Source organism: Vicugna pacos, chromosome 10 (assembly GCF_048564905.1).
Source record: "Vicugna pacos chromosome 10, VicPac4, whole genome shotgun sequence".
In the NCBI taxonomy this organism is placed as follows: Eukaryota; Metazoa; Chordata; class Mammalia; order Artiodactyla; family Camelidae; genus Vicugna; species Vicugna pacos.
Window position 1 is genome coordinate 17,949,689 of NC_132996.1, and position 22,917 is coordinate 17,972,605.

The 22,917-nt window shown below is 36.1% G+C and overlaps 1 protein-coding gene across 3 annotated transcripts in view; it reads left to right on the forward strand.

Moving 5' to 3' along the window:
* The window catches only part of DLG2 (discs large MAGUK scaffold protein 2), a 1,735,130-nt gene that overhangs the window by 504,062 nt on the left and 1,208,151 nt on the right, over positions 1-22,917 (forward strand). The window contains exon 1 of one of the 3 annotated variants that reach the window (XM_006197467.4): positions 4,567-4,886. The exons of the other annotated variants lie outside the window; for them this stretch is intronic. Within the exon in view, the coding sequence (XP_006197529.1) occupies positions 4,845-4,886 (42 nt within the window). The 5' untranslated portion in view covers positions 4,567-4,844. Of the gene's footprint in view, positions 1-4,566; positions 4,887-22,917 lie in introns of those variants that run through there. 3 annotated transcript variants of the gene reach the window in all.

Sequence of the window (22,917 nt, forward strand, 5' to 3'; positions counted from 1 at the left end):
TATTTTGGTCTTCTTTACACTAAAACCTACCACTGATTAAATTTATTAGGTACTGGGTACTAGGCCAAGCAGTTTGCACACCTTGTTTATTTTAGTCCTTACAACATCCCTGTGAAGTAGGTTTGGTATCTTTATTTTACAGAGGACTGCTCTGTGGCAGAGAGAGGTTATATAACTTGCCCAAGGTCACAACAGCTGGTAAGTGACAAAAGAGGAATTTAAACCCAAGTTGTGGGGGGTTTTGGTTTTCTTTTCTTTTTGTTTGTTTTTTACTCCAAGATCTAAGAGCTGTTAGAGTTTCTAAGTTTGAAAGTGTTGTAGGGCTCCTTGCTCAACTGGCTTTCATCTCAGAGCCTTGAGCCTCCACTCTAGAATTATCTCACTTGGCACCTGTAGTTATTTTCTTTTCATTTTCTATACTCTCTCCCCTCTCAGACTAATTCCTCTACCTGTACTCTGTGGTCCATCCCTTCCTATTTTTGTGAGAGCCTTAGCTATCAGTTTTCCTCTCTTCATCTACTTGGAACAGTGGTTCTCAAATCTTAGCTTACATGAAAATAACCTCGAAGGCTTGTTAACACAGATTCCTGAGCCACATACGTGGTTTCTGATTTGATAGGTCTGGGATATGACCTGAGAATTTTCATTGTTAATGAAATCCAAAGTTATGCTGATGCTGCTAGCCCCAAAATCATACTTTCAGGACTGCTGCCCAAGACTCTAAAGCAGGGATTGGCAAACCACAAGCCAAGAAATGTTTCTACATTTATTAAATGGTTGAGCATAATCATAGAATCATAGATTCCCACACTTTGCATCATGATCATCCCCTGACCTATGCTCTTTGAATACAAGAATAGACATGTGCTAATATTTCTTTCCTGTGTCTTTATTTCTCTCATTTACTGAGAGAGGAAGGTTGGATATATAGTTCATTTTGGGTGAGGTCTCTCTAGTATATAGAGGTGTATAAAATGAAAAATGAAAGGTAATGTCTTCCTCCCCACCTAAATCAAGTCCCAATCCCCAATGATCAGTGTTGTCAAAATTTTACACACACACACACACACACACACACTTACCATAATTGTATATGAGTGTACACACAGATATAGGCTCAGACCATACATACTCTTTAGCAACCTTATTCTTAAATTTAACATTATAACTTGGACATCTTCCAGTTCAAGAATAGATACATATATCTTGTATTTTTCTAATAATTGCATAGTGTTCTATGGTATAGCTGTAATCTCACAAATAAGTCTTCCACTAATGAATATTTATAATATATACGTATGTATGTGTGTCTATATCTATGTCTATATATATGGGATTAATTCCTGGAAGTTGAAGTTGAATCACTGCATCAAAGAGAATGTGCCTTTTAAAATATTTTTTATTTCCCTCCAAAATGTTTTCACCAAGTAATGCATCCCCATTAATTCTTTATATATAAATTAAAAAAAAACTTTTCTAATTTGTTTGCTTTTCCCTAAAGATGAATAAGGTGGAGCTTTTTCAATGTGTTTTGTGGTCTTTTTGTGACTTGCCACTTTATGTTCTTGGCCTATTTTTTCATTCAGTTTTATATATTTTCTTGGTGATTTATAAAAATTCTTTATATTTTAAGGAAATTTCCCATTGACTGTGTTGTAAATTTTTCTGTTTGTCCTTTGTTATTGTATATAATTTAGCCAAGCAGAAGTTTTATATATTTATATACTCACATTTGTTTGTCTTTTCTTATATGGCTTCGGCTTCTCCATCCAACGTTACATAAAATCTAAACCAGAACCAAATCTATGTTTTTTTGTAATATGTTTATAGTTTCAACTTTTATACTTAAGTCTCTGATCCATTTAGACTCCTTTGATGATAGGATTGATCTCTAATCTTCTCAGTGATACTATGAATTGAGTGTTATCCCCATTTTATAAATGGTAAAAGAAAGGACCTGGCATGGAAACAATTTTCTAAGACTACTTACTTGTGTGTATTGGAGCCTAGATTTACTATGTTGCCTCTAAAAGTATGTAGCCTGTTATAATTTTCTTCTACAATAGCAAATACTATTCTTTTTTTAGACTTCTTTAAACTTTTTTTTTTAATTCAAGTGTAGTTGATTTACAGTGCTATGTTAGTTTCAGGTGTGCAGTGAAGCGATTCAGTTACACATATATATTCTTTTTCAGATTCTTTTCCATTATAAGGTATTACAAGATATTGAATACAGTTTTCTGTGCTACAGTAGGTCCTTATTTATTTTATATATAGTAATGGGTGTATCTGTTAATCCTATACTTCTAATTTATTCTTTTATAAATATTATTCTTTTAGCAGGTACTCTGCTCTATTGAAGGCTTTGCCTACAAATAGGGAATACTTTTTAGTGGAACATTGTCATTGTAGTTAATGCCTCATTTTCTTCATCTGTACAATGAGAATGATAAGTCAGCTATCCTAGTACACTTAGAAAATTAGTAAGATCTACAGGTATAGCACATGTCTGTACTGGGATGCTGTGGGGTGGATAAGAGTCTCTGGGAATTTCAAGTGGGTCTGTAAGTCAAAGAGCCTTTCTTTAGAATGTACACATTAGCACTGTATCTGAAGTCAGATCAGAAGTTCTCACTGATTGCCTTATCAGGGAAACCTACGTGTACCTTTTTACCTGTAACTTCATTTTTATTTAATCCTTGCCTATGAGCTGTTCTGAGTTTTGTAACATTTTTCAGCTTTTTTGCTCTGTCTCTCCTGGGCCATCCAAATACCATACAGTACATTAAAATAATAAGAAGAAATATATAAAGTTGCTTTTTTCTACTATTCCTAATGGGAAAAAAATTAACAATACTTATTCACAAGTTAAAAAATTGTTTTTTAAAAAATCCTCTGGACCCCCAATTGAGAAAGTCACTTTAAAATTCTCCTATGTTTTCCGTGGCTTTGAGTCTCTATGTTTGGGTTCATTTATTGGGACTAGCTGCAGGGAATATGACCTACTACGACCTCAGGAGAGGAAAGTGTTACTAACTGAAATGCTTGGTTCAGCATTCAAAGCCATTAATAAAAGTTGTAGAATGATGAGAGTTGGGCATCCATGTCTGTATTTTAATGTCGTGGAAGTCACTGGTTGTTGCAAGTGCTTAAAATTTGTAATTACCTAGACTCATTCGACAGACGGAAATGGAAATCAAATTAAGTGGCTGCCTTCTCTTACGATGCTAAATAATCTCTAGCTTAAGACAAGATTGCCTTTTTCCTTCCTAAAAAAAGGCACAAACAATGACAGCCAAAAATAGCTATTTAGTCAGAACTGACGACACTTTCTGAATGCTTGTCATTAAGAGAGAAATAGAAAATCCTGCTTTTCTTCTTCCTTTAATTTCTCTCCCTTGCTTCCTCCTGAAGCTACCCAGGAGAAATGCCCAGTGGCTCTGACAGTGCCTCGACACCACTGCAGGCTCCAGAGGGGAGGTGGCTTATGCAAAACATATTAGAGAAAAACCCTAAAAGTCACTGCAGCTTTTTCTAGTGAGTTATGCTGATCTTCCCTGTTGCTGAAAGCTGATGGAGAATGTTGTGGCAAAGACATAACCACTCTTTTTCCTCCTACTATTTTTGCTGCAGTGAGAACAGTTCATTTCTGCTTGCATTTCGCCAGATAGCTTTAGAATTCTAGCTGAGCATTAGGGCTTCCTAAGGCTGGAAATAAGAGTTTAGAACCTTAAATTGGACTTTGTCCTTTTAGCTCAGTAAAAATTGAGTTAATTTGCAGCATCCGGTGCCTGAGAGGAATGACAACAGACAGTAGGATCTGACGATGTTTTTGAATTAAGTTTTTTTTTTCCCTCTTATGGATTCATGAGGGCAGAAGCTTTTATTTTTCTCTCTCGCTCGCTCCCTTCCAGAACCAGCTGAACATATTACATTCAGCAGCAGTAGCTACTGAATCTGTGGTTATGTTATCCCTGGAATCTTCTGTCTTCATTCCAGTCCCATCTTGTATTATTGGTTGTCATTTATCAATAAAGGTTAGTTTTAGAAAATTGGATGCATTGTTTTATTAGCGAACCTAGCAACTTTAGATAGCCCTGGAAGATGTAACAGATATTACAGGACAGGGAAGTAAGAGAAGGTGATACTTCTCAGCCATGTAATCGCAGATCACCCCAGGGGAACCCAGCTTACATTTTAGGGGACTTTTATAAGACAGTGATCCTTTCGTCTTGGTCCTATTCCGTATAGAAAAGAAGAATGAGACGTGATCACGGTGATTGGTAGTATTTGCCAAACAGGGTGCTGCATCAGAATAGCCTGGAATATAGTGCAGAGCCCATATTAAACCTCCCGAGGGAAAAGGATTTCCTCTTCATTTACAGGCTGCCCGATGCAATCCCCTTGTAAAGTATCTAATAGGATAACACCAGGGCTCTCCAGAAATATAAGTAACTCATTGGTTAAATTTCAATTCTTCACCTTTCCCCCCCTCCTTCCTGAGTGAGCTCATTCCCCCCTCCCGTTTTTTTTTTTTTTTATACCCAGTGATTTAAAATGCTAGAAGGAAAAGCAACTGAAGTCTTAACTTTCAGATGCTGAATTCTCAGCTAATTGAAATTACTGGGCACAATGCTATATATAGCCAATGAAGAGATTTTGAGCCCTCACTCAGTGCCTTCAAGACATGTCGTTTTGTAGTCAGAGAAAACAGAGATCAATGCCTTTTCAAACTGACAGAGGGAACGGATGCTCCTTAGTAGCACATGCCCAGGATCGTGTGTTTGGGGCTTGCGCTGTGCTGAGAAGCTGAATACCGGTCCATATGCTCCTTATTTACTGCAATGTTCTTTGCATGTTACTGTGCACTCCGGACTAACGTGAAGGTAAGAGGAGGCGAGCCGGCAACTGGGCACAATATACATGTTAAATCAGCTGCAGAAAATGTCTACCTTGTGTAGCTTCAGGACTTTTCGGATTGCTGGCTGAGCAGGCAGATTATTACAGGTGGTTGCAAGGGCTTTGTTTTATTGTTGCCGTGCAGCCTCGCTGGGGGAGCATGTTGGAACGCTGCTGTGAAGTGACCTTCAGGTTTAACTGTTTGCAATTCGGGTTCACGCTCACACTCGGGGGGTGGTGTGGGGGGAGGAAAAGATGAAAATTATTTAGGTAGGCCAGAACCAAGAAACCAGAGAAGGTAAAAAGCCGTAGAGAATGCTTTAGATTAAGATTTAGTCTTTCTTTTAAAAAGTGCTGTGAGCTGCCTGTATTCATGCAGCTTAATTGTTTAAGAGCCGGGAATTAAATTTGGTGGCTGTAATGGCATTAGGATGTTATCTGTGGGCTACCTGACCATTCTGTTCATATAAACGAATTACTATCATTGAAAGTTGGTGATATTGATCATACAGATTCTCAGCTCTGGATGGGCTGGTTGCTTGGGCTGTGTGGGCACCACTGCCCTGGCATTGTCACCCCTCTGACATTCACTTGCTGTAGCTAATGAGCATCTGAAGTTGAGCCTAAGTTTAGGAGGTTTACCCCTCGCTGGGAAGGACGGCATTATTATTGGAGAGGTTTTCTGACCCTGTGTTCATTCACCACTGAGCCAGACAGACAGGCCAGCTGTGGAATTCCAGTTGCATAATTTAAGTGGCTTACATCCTCTGTTAACATTTTGAACTTGTATTCCTTATTGAAGAAAGACTAAAAGGAAAGTGCTTGCCTTTCAGAAAAATAAAAAGAAAAAGGAAAAAAGGTGGTTAAGACTTAATACTTAAAATAGAAATCTTAAAAAAAAGACAATGTAAACTGTCTTCCCTTTTTATTTTACTGAGAGAATATTTTAATGTGTCTGGGTACTAAAGAAAGTTTCATTTACTGTGTTTACAAGTTTTTATTAAAGAACTTCCTGCTGCTTACTCTTTTGTAAGCCTTTTTGTTTTCTATTTGAATTTCAAACAGGTAGTATTTATGTTTTGATGACCAATTCTTTTACAACCACAGCCTGGAAGCATTCTGTGGATCGTGTTGCTGAGTTCTACAGAACTTACTTTCTACTACTTTTGAGATTAACTTCAACAGTCAATTTTTTCCATGCCTATGATGGATATAGTAAACAACATGAAAAGAAATACTTAAAAACCTAGAGAATGTGCCCAAATACCAACTTAAATTTCTCCATCACCCCCTCCTGTTCCAAATCATTGGTATGGTACACATTGTTTTGTAAGCTCAATGAATTGTAAATGTTTTCCCTCCTCATCTTTTTTGAAGGCCAACCAAGTTTGTTTCAGAGAAATCTCCATTATTAGATTAAGAGATAACAATTGTTTTGATATTTCATTGTTGTATTTCAGAAGTGCAGGAAAACCTGAGTACGAAGTTCCTTTGATATGGGTTTTGGAAAATCCCTTTTTTACTAGTAACTACTATCAGTAGCCTTTGTGGGCTTATCTTGAAAATTTCCTTACTTAAGTTCACTAGCAAAAGAATGAAAAGAGTTCTACAAAAAATATCTTAATTTGGATGACTTTTGGATAATAAATTCTTAGTACTTTGGCGAAACTGTACTGATATAAACACTTCCAACATAATCGGTAGAAACTCAGCCATGTACATTGTCATGTACAACATATCTAACCTTCCTTTGAGTAGTTTAACTTTAAATATGCTATGCCTTTTGATAATTAGCTCTTGCATTTTTGTAATTTTCTTTTAGGGTTATCTTTTCCTTCTGAGATAAGTTTTGCATAAGAGTTTGCAGTTTGCTTGGGGTTTGATATTTTACCAAGTTAGTGCGATAAAGTCTTACTGATAATTTCATTTTTAACTTTTGTTTTATTTTATATTGCATTTTAAAAGTATTTGATTTTATTTCTTTTGTGCCCAGAATTACTTATTTGCTTGGTTCTGATAAAATCTCTTTTATAATGTGTAGCTTCTCATGTTGCCATGATTTAACATGACTGTGTTACGTGACCCAAAACTTTAAGGTGGTTAAATTTCAAAGGATAGCAAAATCTCTTGTTTATGTTTTTCTACACAGAATAAGCCCCAGTCTCTTATTTTAGAATGATTGTTTTGTTAATTGGCTCTTTATAATATAGTACAGTGAAAAAGATTTTTTGAGAGAGGTATGTTTTAACCTATATATAGAGAGATATATATACACACAGATAGCAGAATGTGCAGAATGTGACTCAGGGGTCACCATTTACTCATTTATTTATCAAAAGTTTTTGAAGGACAGCTATGATTTATGCACTGTGCTAGTCTGGGAAACTAAGATCAATAGAAAACAGTTCTTGCTTTCAAGAAGCTTCCAATCTTGGAAAAGATGCTGACATAAACAAATAAATGGTTGGAAGTATTACAGAACCAATAATGGACATCTATGCAGGGCATGATAGGGACAAAACAAATTAGAACACTGGCCAATTTTGCATGGACATGTCAAGAAAAGTTTCACTGTAAAGTCACCTCAGAGTCAAATCTTTATAGCTAATGAAGTTTAGCCAAGCAGCCTGGAGGAAGGATGGCATGCCTGGTAGAGGGAATAACAAAAGCATGAAACACTTTGGAGAGCTGCAAAGAGCCGAAATGGATGGAGTGTGGGGTCTTGTAAAGCTGGACATGAACTGCTAGGGTTAAAAAAAAAAAAAAAAAAAAGGGAGCCAAAGCCAGTGCTGTGAGAATTGACTGTGCAGTCATCACAATCTTAACTCTTTAGAAATTGTGTTAACTTGCCACTTATTTCTAGAAGAAGAACTTTCTACAGAAGGAAAAGAAATTAAAACTTCTAGGCAAATGGTATTATTTACGTTTTGTGTTTCCTTGTTACCGTTAAGTTGTTTGAGATTGATTAACATTCATATCATATTGGATTGGGTTTGTCTTAACTTTTTAAAGAATGTGATTAGAACAATTTAATCTGAGTCTACTCATGCAAAAGGACCAATGTGGCCATTATGTAGATGTATGTAGTCCGTCTTCCATCTCATATTGCCTATGTTGTACAAAAAGTACCTCTTTGATAAGAAAACATACAGGAAGCTTGCGGCACCAGATGTCCATCTTGTCTATAGAGACAACTGTTTTGGAAAATCGTGATACTGATAATCGTAACTTACAACCAAGTGATACCTTTTGCTTTTCTAAATAATTTTATGTTCTTCATCTCATGATGTCCCTCCTTTCATCCTGCTCCTGTAGACATACCCATATACACTCTCAAACCTGCAATCTCTGAATAATGTGGCATAAAGTGGCAAATATTGGACCCATTTCATAGATAAGAAAACTAAGATGGAGAAGGGAAATGGCCAGTTACTCTGTTCCACAGTGTATCAGAAACAGACCTAGTATAGTAGGGCTCAAGTCTCTTCACCCTTGATTTACTGGTCAGTCTGGTTAATTCCTGCTGCCTACTCCATAGATTCAAGAATTCTGCTCTTTTGTTTTTGAAATTCCTTGAAGGTAAATATAAGAGCGCTTTAGAAAAAGAGTGTAGCAGAATGATTTTAAAGTGGGTTTTGGAGATTCCAAAAGAACTGTGTTTAGGTCTATCTTCCCTGTTTATTTATAGAAATTTTTGTATAAAAAACTTTCTAATCTACCTGAAGTTCAATTTTGTATCTATCAAATAGGGATAATGTTAGCTCTTTGCTGTTATAAGAATTATGTGAAATAAGCATGTAAACACTGGAAAAAATGTTCTTAAAATATAATTAGTGCTTAATTAAATTCATAATTGATAAAGTTGAAGCCACCAAATAGGAGTAAGACTTCAGAGTTGCCTTTAATAAAAATCACAGTAAGAAATTCTAAGAATTGAGCCCAGATAAAAGATAAGAGATGCAAAACATGTTCATATATATCCCCTCTCCCACCACCATTGCCATCATGACCACATATGCACATATGCAAACAAGTAAACTCTATGGAAGCCGAGAGTTCAGTTTGTTTTGTTCATATCTATATCAACAGCATCAAGAACAAGGCCCAGGGCATAGTAGGTGCTCAATAAATCTTTATTGAATGATTGCATTAACTAAATCCCAACTTTCTCTTTATTACTTAATCAGCTTCGTCCCAGATTTATTTACCTTAATGCTTGTTAAATTATTTTGAGAGAAAGGAAAAAATGAAACGACAGACTTTGCAGTCTAATATAGACTTGGTATTTGAATACTGGATTTGGCGATCACAAACCAGTTACATTCGGTCATGTCCTCTTTTGGATCTGCACAGCCAGGTTGTAGAGCTAGGTTGGAGGGAATTAGTAATTCAAACCAAAACAATTTGTTGGATGCCTAAACACCCTATAATTCAAACATTCATCATGCTCACTTCTACCTGGTTTATTCAGTGAAACTGCTTTTTTCCAAACACCCCATGGTTTTCTGCCTCTCAGCATTTGCTAGAATTGTTTCCTGCTATGGGAATACCTTCTCTGCATAGTCATGCTTGTCTAAATTCTATCCTTCCTTTAAAAAATAGTTCACAGTGTCTGTCTTCCAAGAAGTTGACCCCAGCCACACTAATCCCCTTACTTTATTCCTCCTTTAATTTAGGAAGTGCAGTTTCTCCATCATTCATGGTAATAAATCTTATAATGTCTTATGCCATCACTTGCATTATTATCTTAGATTGCTAGCTATTTTTTATGTTTGGGTGTTGCCTCACCCTGGCTATGTTTTAAGCACTTTGAGGGCAGGAACTATATACTATTTTCTTCATTTCTCTTTAGTTTGTTTGTATTTTAGGGATTTAAAAAAATGATTGATGGACTGATTGAAAGGGAACCTCACAGAGACTCTGTCTCTTTATGCTGTTGACACCTACTCTGCTGAAGTTCGTGATAGCCCCATGTATTGATGCTTTTAATAAACATTATTTGTTGTAGACAGGGCTTGGAATCATAAATCAGAATGTTTTGACAGTTTGTGTAACACTGATGGCTCTCCAAATCAAGGGTGGTCCCTCTCAGGGCTCCAGTTGAATAATCATCTCTTTTAGGAGGTTAATAATGTATTCATCTCTCACTGAGCCCCTATATTTTGACCTCCAAATTGTTGTGAGCCTACTCAGTATATTGGGTTTATAATACCTAAGCCTACTCAAAATATTGGATTTACAATTTCTAATGAGGTTCTTTAATTCAAAACTTAAACAAAAATACAAATTAATTAATAAAGAATAAAACATTACAATGAACAATGGCAATGATAGCTACCATTTGTTAAGCTCTTAGCATGAACCGTGGACTACACTAAAAGCTTTGCACATACTCTCTCAAAATGTTTCCCAGTGACCTATGATGTAAGCATTACCATCATTATTATTTTGTAGATGAGGAAAACTGAAGTTTAGGAAACAAAATAACTTGCCTGATGTAACAAAACTATTTGGTTACTATGAAGCCAACTTTTAAATCAGATCTGTTCCACTCTAAAACTTTTAAAAACCTTCCTAAATAGGTAATATAGATATGTGAACTATAATTAATGTCTCACAGATACCTCAAATCTTTTCTAAAAAGGTAAGGAATTAAGTAAAAAATAAAATTGCATGTGTTTTACTTAGTATGACTTTACTGTTTGTTCTCTTGACTTTTTTCTAATAAATGATGGTTAGAGTGAGAGCATGTGGCTTTCTTCTGTATTCTACATTCATTCATTAACCAAATATTTAATGAACATCTATTATGTGTCAGGTACTGACCTAGTTTCTAAAAATACAGGGTGGAATAAAATAGACAGTAATCCCTATCTTTATAGGATTTACTTGCTTGTAAGGTAGGCATAGAATAAAAACCACAGTTAAGTAATATACATAGCATATAATGACATGCTAAAAAGAAACAAACATGGAAGGACTATTAATCAAAAGTATGAATGTGGGAAGAGGTTCAAGTTACAGTTTTAAATAAAGTGTTTAGTGAGGGTCTCACTGGGAAGGAGACTTTTGAGTAAAGACCTAAAGGTTGTGAAGGGATTAACCATGTAAGTTAAGGTAACATAAAGTACAAAGGCCCTGAGATGGGAGCCTACGTGACATTTTAAGGAATTAGTCTAAGAAGCCAGTGTGGCTAGCAGGAGAAAGATCAAAAGAATGTCAAAGTGAGTAGATCATGCAAAGCTTTGGAGGTTAGGCTTCTTTCAGTGAAATGGGAAGCCAGTAGGGCTTTAAAGAGAGGAGTCACGTAATTTTGTTAATGTTTGACAAGGTTACTCTGGCTGCTGTGTTTAAAAGAGACTTTAAGGGGGCAAGGGCTGGCATAGGGAGAACAGTTAAGACTTCTTGCAGTAATCCAGGTGAGAGATGTCAATAGTTTGAATCATGCTGGTACCAGTAACACTGGGAACAAGTTGTCCAGTTCTGTGTATCCGTTTACTTTTGGACATTTATCTTCTCCTTTGTCTCTTCCTGCCTTGATACCAGGTTCTCCTCAGCTGCGGAGCACTGGTTCTCAGCTCTTCTGTATTTGATCATTATTAATTAGAGAAAAATGCCTTGATATATGGTTGCCATTGTAGTTTTAGTGCTATAATCCTGTGAACATTTTGAAGGGTAGATTACTGAAGCCTTATGTCATACATGTGCATTCAAGCCTTCATTTTATTTTTGGCTTCAGATCTTCTCATCCTCAGGGAACCCACCCTAGTTCTGAAATAAATCTGCTCTAAGCTACTTTAGGGCAGGAACCATGTCTTACATGATTTTATATCCTCATTACATTGCATGTGGCAAATGATCAATAAATATTTGGTAAATGAATGTTAGCCACTCAAAGAGCTGGATATATTTTGCAGAGTGCCTCTTTGGATTAGGTATGATACCACCAAATAAGAACAGATATACAACAAGGAGAGTGAATTTTGCTTTCAATAAATTTTTTCTCTAATGACAAAATATTGCCTCTTTTATGACAGTAAATGTGACAGTATTTCTCCAACATCAGAATCTCTAAGGAAGCAGCCTGGGAATCTGGAAATGACCCTAGGTAATTCTTATCCTAGCACAAATTTGGGAAACACTGTATTATAAGTTATGTTTGGAACTAAAGCAATGAGTCAGCAAGTCTGTTGAGAAACTGTTAAGTGTTAATATTTGGCTAAGTATCACATATAGCCAAAGTATTTAAAACTTTTTAGACTGCAATCCATAAAGAATAAAAATTAAAAATTGCAATTCAGTGCAAGTTTCACAAAGCAGTACTTAACCTTACCAAAAGCTATGCATTTGGATAGTTTCTGTCCTGTTTTTACTTTTTAAAAATTTGTTTCTTTTTTATAATTCTGGTCAAAATTACTGAAAGTTTTATAATCAGAAAAGTGGATGAGGAAATATAATTTATACTGATTCATTTAAAACTGATTCCTTCATTTACCTTTATTAGTGAATTTGAAAGGGTGCAGAATGGGTCATAAGTCATGATTTGAAAAACACTGTAATATGTTCCCTGCTTTGAGGAGCATACACAACCTCAGTTAGGAATATACAAATAAAAGATGACAAATTATAACAGGCAGCCAGCATTTAGCAGAAAATGTGTAGGAGTCCTGCACTAAACACAGGGTGGCTGTCCATATAGCCTGCTTCATTTACTGATTAGTATGCTCATTTGGGAATTCATGGGTCAGTGCTTACTTCCCTGCACTGGCCCTTGAGACTTAGCCTATCCAGATACATAGCTCAGCATGCTGAATAGCAATAATTAGTGTATAAAAGGATGCTTGTGATGTGTCAGGCACTGTTCAAAGTACTTCATTCATTTAATCTTCACAATAACCCTAAGAGAAGTTTTATTATTAAACCCATTTTACAGGTGAAGGAACCTAGTCCCAGAGGTTTAGTTATCCAGGCCTCACAGAAAGTAACTTGTGGTACCAGAATAAATACCAGACACAGGAACCAATGCTCAGGACAGGCCAGTACCTGGAAGGACACCTTTCTTACTCTTAACCCTTACTCTGCTACTTGGTACTCTGGCTTTTGGCTCCCTTCTCCAAAGGGGTTGTTAAAATCTCTTTATTTTCAGTAACTCTGTTGAGCTGTCCTCTTTCTTGTTAGATTTTAGCATCTGATGCAGATCCCAGTGTCCCCTGATTTGGTTGTATCATAGTTTTTTCCATTCGCCAGAAGAATTCCCATGGGCCTGATAACCTATACCCTCCCATGAATCTCGGGGTGCCTACACTGAAGGGACATTCATAACTAAGTTGAAGTATGGGCGTCCTTTGAAAGAGGCCTATTTGCTCAACTCTGCAACTGTTATTAGTGCAGTAAATAAGGTAATAAAACTCCCCAGGATAAACTGATATTGCTTGGAGAACCTAGCTCTTGAGAACTGAAAAGGGAAGGATGAACAATAAAACACAGTGACATTTGACCCTGGGAAGGTCTGGCCCTAAATATTTCTCAGATGTAAACTAGGTTTTTTTGTTTGTGTTTGTTTAGACTTATAAAAGACTTTGGCCCTTTCAACACAGGTAGAATTTAATTGAAAGAAGCTGAGGGAATATCTTTTTAAAAATGAAAGATGCATAGCAGAATACCAATTTTGAGTCATTTTATTAGTATTATATCTCATTTCTAATAAGTGTATTTAGATTTACATATTCTTTTTAAAAGTATACATATATTTATTAATTTTTAAAGGATCTACCTAGACTTAGTTTTTTAAAGGTTTTACCCAGATTCAAAGAGGAAAGTGAGGCTATGAGGTGTGCAGTGAGCCTGGAAGGAAGGGAGTAAGGTAGACTTCTGAAGTGGATGGATCCCTGAATCTTCATGGAGCCCTTTGCATTTGCTTTGGATGTTTAGTCAATTTATTTGTAATTGCATTCTTTCAAAACTTTTTAGGAAAAATGAACTTAGAAATCAATTACAAATGGGTCAACATGCATTGTATCTCAATTGTTTTAATTTAAGATTATAAGTAATATATGCTCATTATAGCAATTATGTGAATACAGAGAAAAACAAAAAAAGTACACTCTCATAACCTTGAAACTCACATATAAAAGTTCTTTATTCTTTTTATTTTGCCTTATGTCTGTGTATATATATATATCTGTGTGTGTGTATTTGTGATATGTTATGTGTGTAACATATCTAAGTTTAAGGTATATTGTTTGTACCCTGTGTTTCTGCTCAATACTATGTCAAAAACATTGTCATGTCATTAACAATTCTTCATAAACATTTTTTAAAATGGCTGTGTAATGGGGAAGCTTTTTTTTGAAAAGTAAATAAATAAAGGTAGGCAGAGACTGAAAGCATTGTTTTTCTCAGACCATTACTTTTCAGTAGAGGATAGAAAGCTTTCAAGTGTAACCTTGCAACGCTTTGAAATGAGATACAGTTTGGAAAAAATATATGGTGAGTTGGAGTTTCAAAAGGACCATTGCCACTGAACTTCAAACAGGGAAAATATGTATACTTAATGCAAATATATTTCTCTACCTAGTCCCCTAAGATTGTCTCTACACCCACTCCACCAAATAATGTGCTTTGAGCTGGGGGGTGTGTGTGATTATTTTAAAAAGAAGCCAACCAGGCAACTTCCTTGTTATTACTATTCTCCTGGGCATTTAGAGTGAAACATTGAAGTTATTTTTAACTCTCTAGCCCCCATGGAAATTTAATCAGTTCACAAATCCCTAAGTCTACCTTTGAATGGTTTCTTCTACTTCTTGTCTCTTTCTACATCTTCCTTCCTTGATGAGGGCTCTCATTGTCTCTCTTGTGTTGCCACAGACATATCCTGACTGGCTTTTGTATTCTTCCTCTGTTTCCCTTCCAAATTTATCCTCCTTGTGGTGGCACCAAACTTATTTTTCTAAAACACAGATAAGAACTGGCTATCCATTTCTCTACTCAAGAACTTTCTGCATTTCCCACTGCCGTCAAAATTATTCATCCTCATGGCATGGCCTCAACCATTTTTCCATCATTATGTCCTGCCAGACCCCACTTCCACTCAACACAGGCAGCCAGAATCCACTCCAGCCATGTCTCCATCCACTGCTTATGCCATGGAGGAGGTACAGAAAAATGGATGTTTGGTAGAAAACCTAGGATTGAGATCCACCTCCATTTAGAAAATAGTTTGCAACACTTCTAGGTGAGTAAATCAGTTTGGGGGATGTTTAATTTCTAGATGTCCTAAGTGAGATGATAATCATAACATCCACCCGCCATCATGAACATGGCTTGAGACAGGCAAAGCCTCAGTGATAGTCAGAATCCATTCAGAGGATGTTGCAGTATTTTTAAAAAGCCAATGAAATGCCAACTGAAGCAGTGGAGAGAGTTTGCTTTAAACTTGGTACTTGTTGTGAATTTGTGTAGCTGATAATTCCCTTATGATATATTTTGAATCCAGGGACCATGAACTAGGACCAAATTCTTTTCTAAAATTTTGAAGTTCATGAGATAGTGTCTATAAAGCAATGTTTAGTCTTATAGTTGAGAAGGTGAGAAAAATCACCCTTAGTATCTATAGTTAAACATCTCCTAGCAATGATCTCTACGTGATACACCGTGTTGGTCAACTAAATACAAAACCCTCAAAATTTCTTGGGAAACCAACCATAAACTTGGCATAATTGTTTCCTTAGTGAGCAGAGGTCTCTAATCCCGAGAATATTTTATTAGTTATAGAATAATGAAGGAAATTAAACCTTTTAATTAATATTTTTGTGTTATATAATAATTATATATTGGTAGCACAAGTGTTGTTATTTTTAAAATTAATGTGCTTGAGTATTTAAGACATTACTTTTAGAATGCCAAGGAATTGATTTTGACTTGAGATTTTAAGATGGAAGATACAAATAATCTTACCATTTGTGAGTTGTATTGAAATATATGAGAAAGCTTAAAACTTCCCATATTTTAAGTTTTCTTTATTAGATATAAAAGAATTATTTAAATACTTGGGGAAGTTTATTACTCAAATAAAGCATTTTAAAAGAAATTTTAATATATTAAATAAATAAATACAGTCATTAAAAACTTCCTCAATGGTGATTGTAAAAAACCATCCTAGATTTATAAATAGAACAGTGTACAATTATAAGTTAAACTCAAAAATTTAAGTAAAGCTAGGCTTTTGAATTTGTAATTTAAAAATTAAACATTAATTTTGTAAACCAAGAGAGCTCCAATCTTTTCTGTACACAAAAAAATGCTTTAAAAAAGCACCAAAACACACACATTGCACCTTCTTGGGGTGTTATAAAGCATGAACAGAATATGAAGACACTTTGTAAATTCTAGAGCACTGTAATAGTATTTGTCATTATTTTTTTCTTCTAATTGTTTTGCTTCATCTATTACTTAAGTACTGAAAGGTGTTTACCTTTTCTCTCCCCTGAATGATAAGTGTTGTGTCCATCTAGACCCTACCAGTTCATATCTTCTCCCAGATGAGATTTGTATTTCCTATCCTTTTGTTATTTTGTATTACTTTGTATTATTAGTGTAACACTCATTATACATTATATCACTAGTATAGCACTTTATATTAATAATGTAACATGCATCTCTTATATTGGAGGTGTTTATTCATGCTTGTTTTTTTTTTTTTCACTAGAATAAGAATTCCATATCTTCTTCAGTTCATTTCTAAAAGCAAACATTGAGTCTCCCTTCTCTGGTAAACACTGTATTCTGTACAAGGAACAGAGCCATTATTAAGAAAAGTATCTGTGTGTTGTAAGTAATGAATTATTGAATTTAATTAAATTTGAAGTAGAAATCATTCTTTCTAAAGAAAATTCTATAATAAAACTTTTAGAGAAGCAATCGATTAGTTCAAAAATTCACTTACTACAAATAGCAGATAAAAATTCAAAATACATTAAAGAAAAATTGAGACTTCACCAGTACAGTGAAAAGCACTCACTTTTTCCTTTACATTGTTTTAGTTCAGATAAATAAGTTGGAAGATAGTTTTACAAAATGACTGGAGCAGTAGAGGCTGGGGCAAGTGGAGATTGGTGAGACAGAACTGTTGATCTGTAATGAGAATCACTCCGTCAGAGCTGTCTGCCCCTTCTCATTATGTAGATTCTGCTGCCCACCTCCCATTCTTTTTCTTCCCTCCAGTTCGCCACAGCCAGCAAGGCTGTTTTCCCTTTCCTTTAGTCCAGAAGTCAATAACATGGATTTCGCAGCTTAGGTGATTCTCACCTCTTCTCTCATTATCCCCTCCTTCAGGGCTAAACAAAGCCAAGTTCCCTGGTGTGTGCCACAATCTGCAGAGCCTGTAGGACAGAAATGGCTAGAGGCAGGATGTAGGGCTTTGGCTGGGTGGGAGGAACGGTCAGTGCTATAAAATCCCTCAGGAGTATCCTGGGCTGAATATTTTTGTCACAGTCTTAAGGGATAATATATCCTCCAGAGAAAAAGAGCACACAAAATGTCTGTCTTCTTCACTGTGGTTCCATTGAGTAGGCTGAGGGGGAGAAAGCCCTGAGGTCCTATTTCCATGTGTAATTGTTACTGAGCCTATTCAAATAGACAGATACTACTCCTGGGGAAGAGGCCAGCTATTGGGAATGTGTCAAAAGAGCAGCGGCACATAACAGGGACATCGATGGCCAATGTATTGCAGAAGAAAAGAAGGAATTTACTCAATGAGTGCTTACTATGTGCCAGTAATGTCACTATCTTTATTTTAATCTTTGTAACAACCCTGTCGTGTGTTATTACTGCCCTCATTTAACAGACTATCAAACTGAAACATAGAGAGGCACATTAATGTGCCCAAGCCACATAGCAAGAAGGTGACAGAGCCAGTCTTTTGTATGTATACCATACTGGCTTGTAGAGATCCTGACTTTCCTTCTTGAAAGTTCCTGCAAAAGCTTTGATAGTCAGAAGGAGTGGAAATATAGCCCTTTGCTTGAAGATGAAGGGGAAAGTATTGGAATTGGTTTTGCTTCCATAGTCTTAGGAGGAAATGATAGAGTTTTGTTGTCTAGCCAAAAGGAGAAGCAAGTGAGAGAAACTTCAGGAACTGTTTAGGAAAGTTTGAGTCCAGACTTGTGAAGAAGTGCCTAGATGCAGGGCTTTAAAAGTAAGAAGAGAAATTTCATGTTGCTGTACTATTCAGACCACAGTGCTCTGGAGTTTTATGTAACCAAGCAGGGATTGGCTCTAGTAACCCTGCCTCTTAAATATCACAGCCCTCAGTTTGATTTTCTTCTCTGCCTCTTTCCAGCTGTGTGAACCTGAGCTAGTTACTTAGCCTGTCTTAGCCTTAGTTTCCTCATGCATAAAATGGGATGCTAATGTCTGTCATGTAGGTATAGATTTTTTATTGTACAACCTAAATATACTAATATTTACAAGCCCTTCAAAGAGTCTTATACATAAGAGAAATCGAATCAGTAGTAGATTCCTTCCTTCTTCAGTGATATCCACTCCTACCCCCCAAAATAATGTGGAAGCTAATTCCTAAGTCTTCCTTTCTGCTGAGCTATAAGTAAGGGCAATGGTACTACTCCCGGGGAAACAAAGCCTTGACAGTCAACATCAAATTAAACTGTAACAGTTAATTTCAAGCCTAAGCCTTCATGTGGAGAAGTATGGGTGTCCTGAGGGCTGTCTGTCTAGCTTTATCTGAAGATATGCCCTGGAGCTATGCTGTCCAAGAGAGTAGCCACAAGTCACATGTGGGCTACTGGGCATTTGAAATATGGCTAGTCTGATGTGCAATACATTATAAGTATAAAATATATATTAGATTTTGAAGACTTAGTGCGGAGAAAAAAATAAAGCATCTCGGTAAGTTTTTTATTGATTATACTTTAAAATTATATTTTAGATCATAGGGTTAAATAAAATATAATATTAAAAATTTTTTTCTTCTTACTCTATTCAATGTGACTACTAGAAAATTTTAAATTACCTATATGACTCACATTTTGGTTCTATTATATTTCTCTTGGGCAATGCTGACCTAGAGGCCAAAGTGTAACTCATTCTTTGCGTAATCAGGTCCTCAGTCAAGAAGTTCTGAAGGGGTTTTTACAACCAGTGTGATTAGCAGTCTTTTTCCCTATCTAGGCTTTGGGATGAATGGGTAGGGCTCCTTCTGGCCCTAGTAGTTCTAGGATCTTTAGACAATCATTGACTGTTAGACTTAAAAAGGAACTTAGAGATTCCAAGTTTCAACTCTCAGCTGAGGTCCAGGGAGGTTACATGACTTGTACAGACTGCAAATGTCCAGTCGTTTTTCCATTAAAATGAACTGCCTCTTAAGGGCATGACCACTTTTCCTAGTGAACTTGAATGTTTATAACCGCCTTGGGAGAATGCAATCCCTGCTATTTGGGTGCAGGCCTGTTTCCTCAGAATGGAAACTTTCTCCTCTGCCCTGTTCCATTGCAGTCCCAGTGGAGAATTCCTGTTTGACCTTCAAAATTGTATATTAGTTTAACCTCCTTAGTGAATTCTTCCTGCCCTCGGCAAAATTTGTCACCTTCCACTCTTCCTTGTCTACACTGCTCTGTTTTAGCTTCAGCCACACTCTGTGGTGTTGACTTACTTACATATAAATGCCTTGAGGCAAAGTGCTTGTCTTGTGGGCCCAACGTTGGGTGCATGGTAAGCCCACAGTAAATATTTATTGAGTGGAACTGTTTTTTGAACATTCTCATAGACTGCCCTTTACATTCTAATTTGTGTTATTCTGTAGGCCACAGCCTATAAAAATTGGAAAAACAAACAAACAAACAAACAAACACAACAACTGTGTGTGTGTGTGTGTGTGTGTGTGTGTGTGTGTTTTAATCATCCCTACTTGCCAGATGCTATCATGTATTGGAAATGCCATTCCTTAACACTTACCTAAATCTCCCAGTTAGTCATATGTTGAATTTCCTCATCAAAGAAATCTCTATATAAATGAAGTCGAACCTGTCAGTCAGGGCAGATTGAGTAGGCCTGAAGAAGCCATGATTCAGACAATCTCATTTCCATGCTATATGCTTTAAATGCCATATCTTCAGCCAGCAGTTAGTCTCCCATGAAAACAAAATTGAGCTATGCAATCCCTTTGGGTTTTAAAAATGCATATTGAAGTTTATGCTAGGAAGTGCAAATGTATAGCCACATTAATGATGCATTTCTTTTGGCCTTTTGGCTTTCTCCAGATGAGATTTAGAAATGGCTCCATTTCCCCCAGAAAATTGATTATAATTTTCCATAAATCTTGTCTATTCATACCTTCATTTCAGCATTAAAAATCTATAGTAGTTCAAAGAAAGAGGGAATGAGTTGTTTAGCTTGCTATATCTTTTGGATTCAGTTCCTTTTCTTCTTTCTATGCAGGTATATCAGGACAGAAGACAATCTGAATAGCTAGAAATCCTCTAGCTCCTTGGCCTGACTCTTCCATTTTGTTCTCACTGCTGATCCTTTTATTTTCCAGGCTGCTATCCTTCATGAAAGCCATCCCTGCTCTCTCTTCTAGACCTGGCCCCATCTATATGCTCTCATATAATTTGAACCCATCCTTTACATTACTTACCGTACTTTGCTAAAATGTGTTTCAAGGATTATTTGATTACTCTCTCTGTTTTCTAACTAGACTGCAAATTCCATGATGGTAGAAACCATGCCAGTTTTGTCTACATTATATCCTCAGCCTTAAACACAGTATCTGATACACAAAATGCCCTACATAAATAAATATTATAAAAGTGAATGATTAAATGTCGTTTGCACTGTGTCCCTAAAGTAGATAAAGTGTGTTGATTCAGTGTGAGTTCCTTGCCTTTGTACAGTATTGGCTTTAAATCTGGAAAAGAGCTCTCATTCCCCTTCTTATGAGTCTTGGGTCTGGTGAGTATGGGAGGTACTTGCTTATTTCCCCCTGCAGTCCAGATGTCTTTAGGTAAGCAGATCTATTGAGAATTCAAAGGAGTAGTTATTGTATGAGTACCTGTTTTCTGCTGGATGCTATCTAAAGTGCTCTACATGCATGATGTTTCTTCACCTTCACCACTCTAAAAGTTCTAATTTAAACTCAGTTTCATTGCTTTAAAAGTCTTGATCTTTCCTTTACATCAATGTACCTGAAAATTTACTATGATTAAGAATCCTCTAGATAGCTTGTTACAATACGGATTCCTGGGTTCTGTTCTCAGAGATTTTGATTCTTCAGGTCTAGGGAAGGAACAGGAATGTGCTGCTGCTGCTGCTTCTGGTCTGTGGATCCCCACACCAGCTCTATGCTATAGCTTTATACTATTTATTCCTCAGTACCTCCAAGAGTTTTTGATATCCAGACTCTGACTAGACTTTTTAGTGAAGCTTTTTAATCTCTCGGTCCTCTGTTTTCTACTCTGTAAAATGGAACCAGTGATAGTTTACTCAGTATCATAGAGATATTTTAAGAACTGCATATGATAATTTGATATGAAGGGTACATGGAAACCTAATACTGATTTTTTTGTTTAATGTTTCATGTCTCAGTTGTAAGGAGTTATGGGCATGATAAATGACAGAAGGAGAAGACATTTTTTATAAGCTGTCAGCTTATTTTCTACAAATTATCACATCTCTGTCCCAGATAATGTATTTTTATTTGATAATATATCCATCATTTCCCTTTCTCTGACTTGGAGCACGCTAATAATTGCCACCCCTTGGCTCTGTTGCATGTGTTAGCCTTGCTGTGGGTGATGGGCAACAGATGTATCAAATCACCAGGTGTTGTATCAAATCTCCGGGTGTTCTTTTCTGTCACAAGCATGTCCCCCTCTCCCACCCGGTGTATTTTGGTATATTTTAGAGTCAGTTTCTCAGGGATGAAAGAAAAAAATTTAGTATTAGTTCACCAAAAGTTGAAAAAATGGATCTGTTATTTAGCAAAATAAAACTCCCGTAATGTATTCCTATGGCTAAAATTTTAGATGAGATTTGACTGATGAAATGCTTTAGCTATGCCGTGTGACTCCATTAGGACAAGTATTTGTGCTGAATTTGTTAAACTAGGGATCTTAGCCTGGACTAGGCTTTAAATTACAAGTGAGATTTACACAAGACATTTTTATTCTTTGAAGGAATTAGATTTTTATCATTGGCTTAATTTGCTTATAATTCAGAGAATTGTTGATTCTTGAGGTTGTATTAAAATCAATTTTAGGGACATTTTAAACTGTACTGTGGATAAAATCCAAACTGTGGGAAACTCTATAGGTCAAATGGCTCAGACTTTTCAACAGATTAATCAAAAGGAAAAGAAAGGGATGTAGTAGAAACTTGTGAAGTATGAGACGTAAAACTAACCTGTAGTGTCCAAGAATGCATAATTGGGTAAACAAGACTATAAGGAAATAGAAGAAATGAGTTATTACAAAAGTCAGGATGATTACTTTTAAGGGAAAGAGGGGATTTTGGCATGAGGTACATGGAGACTTCTGTGGTGACTGGCAAATTTCTATTTCTTGACCTGAGAGGAAGTTACAAGGGTTTTTGACTTACATAATTCATCAAGTTATACATTTTCTGTGGGTTATCTGTATCTCTGCTTTATTTTATAATTTAAAAAGCTTTAAAACACAGAAAAAAGATAAATCAATTTTATTACCAATCTTTTTGTATTTCAAATTAAAAAACCCCAGAAGAATGTTTTGTTAAACAGTTTCTGCTAGCACCTTTCAGTGGCATGGAGAGAAAGCATCATATATTTCATTTTGACATTAAATTTTACAGAATTTCTGGGTTTAGAACAGTGTTTAACACTGAAAGAGTGACAGAAGTAGTAAAAAAGAGGACCCTGGACACAGATGCATGAAGCAATTATAAAAACTCACAGATCTTTTCTTTTGTTTCCTCTTCTTTTCTCTCTTCTCTTTTCTTCTGTTCTTTTTTCCTTCCTTATTTTTTTTT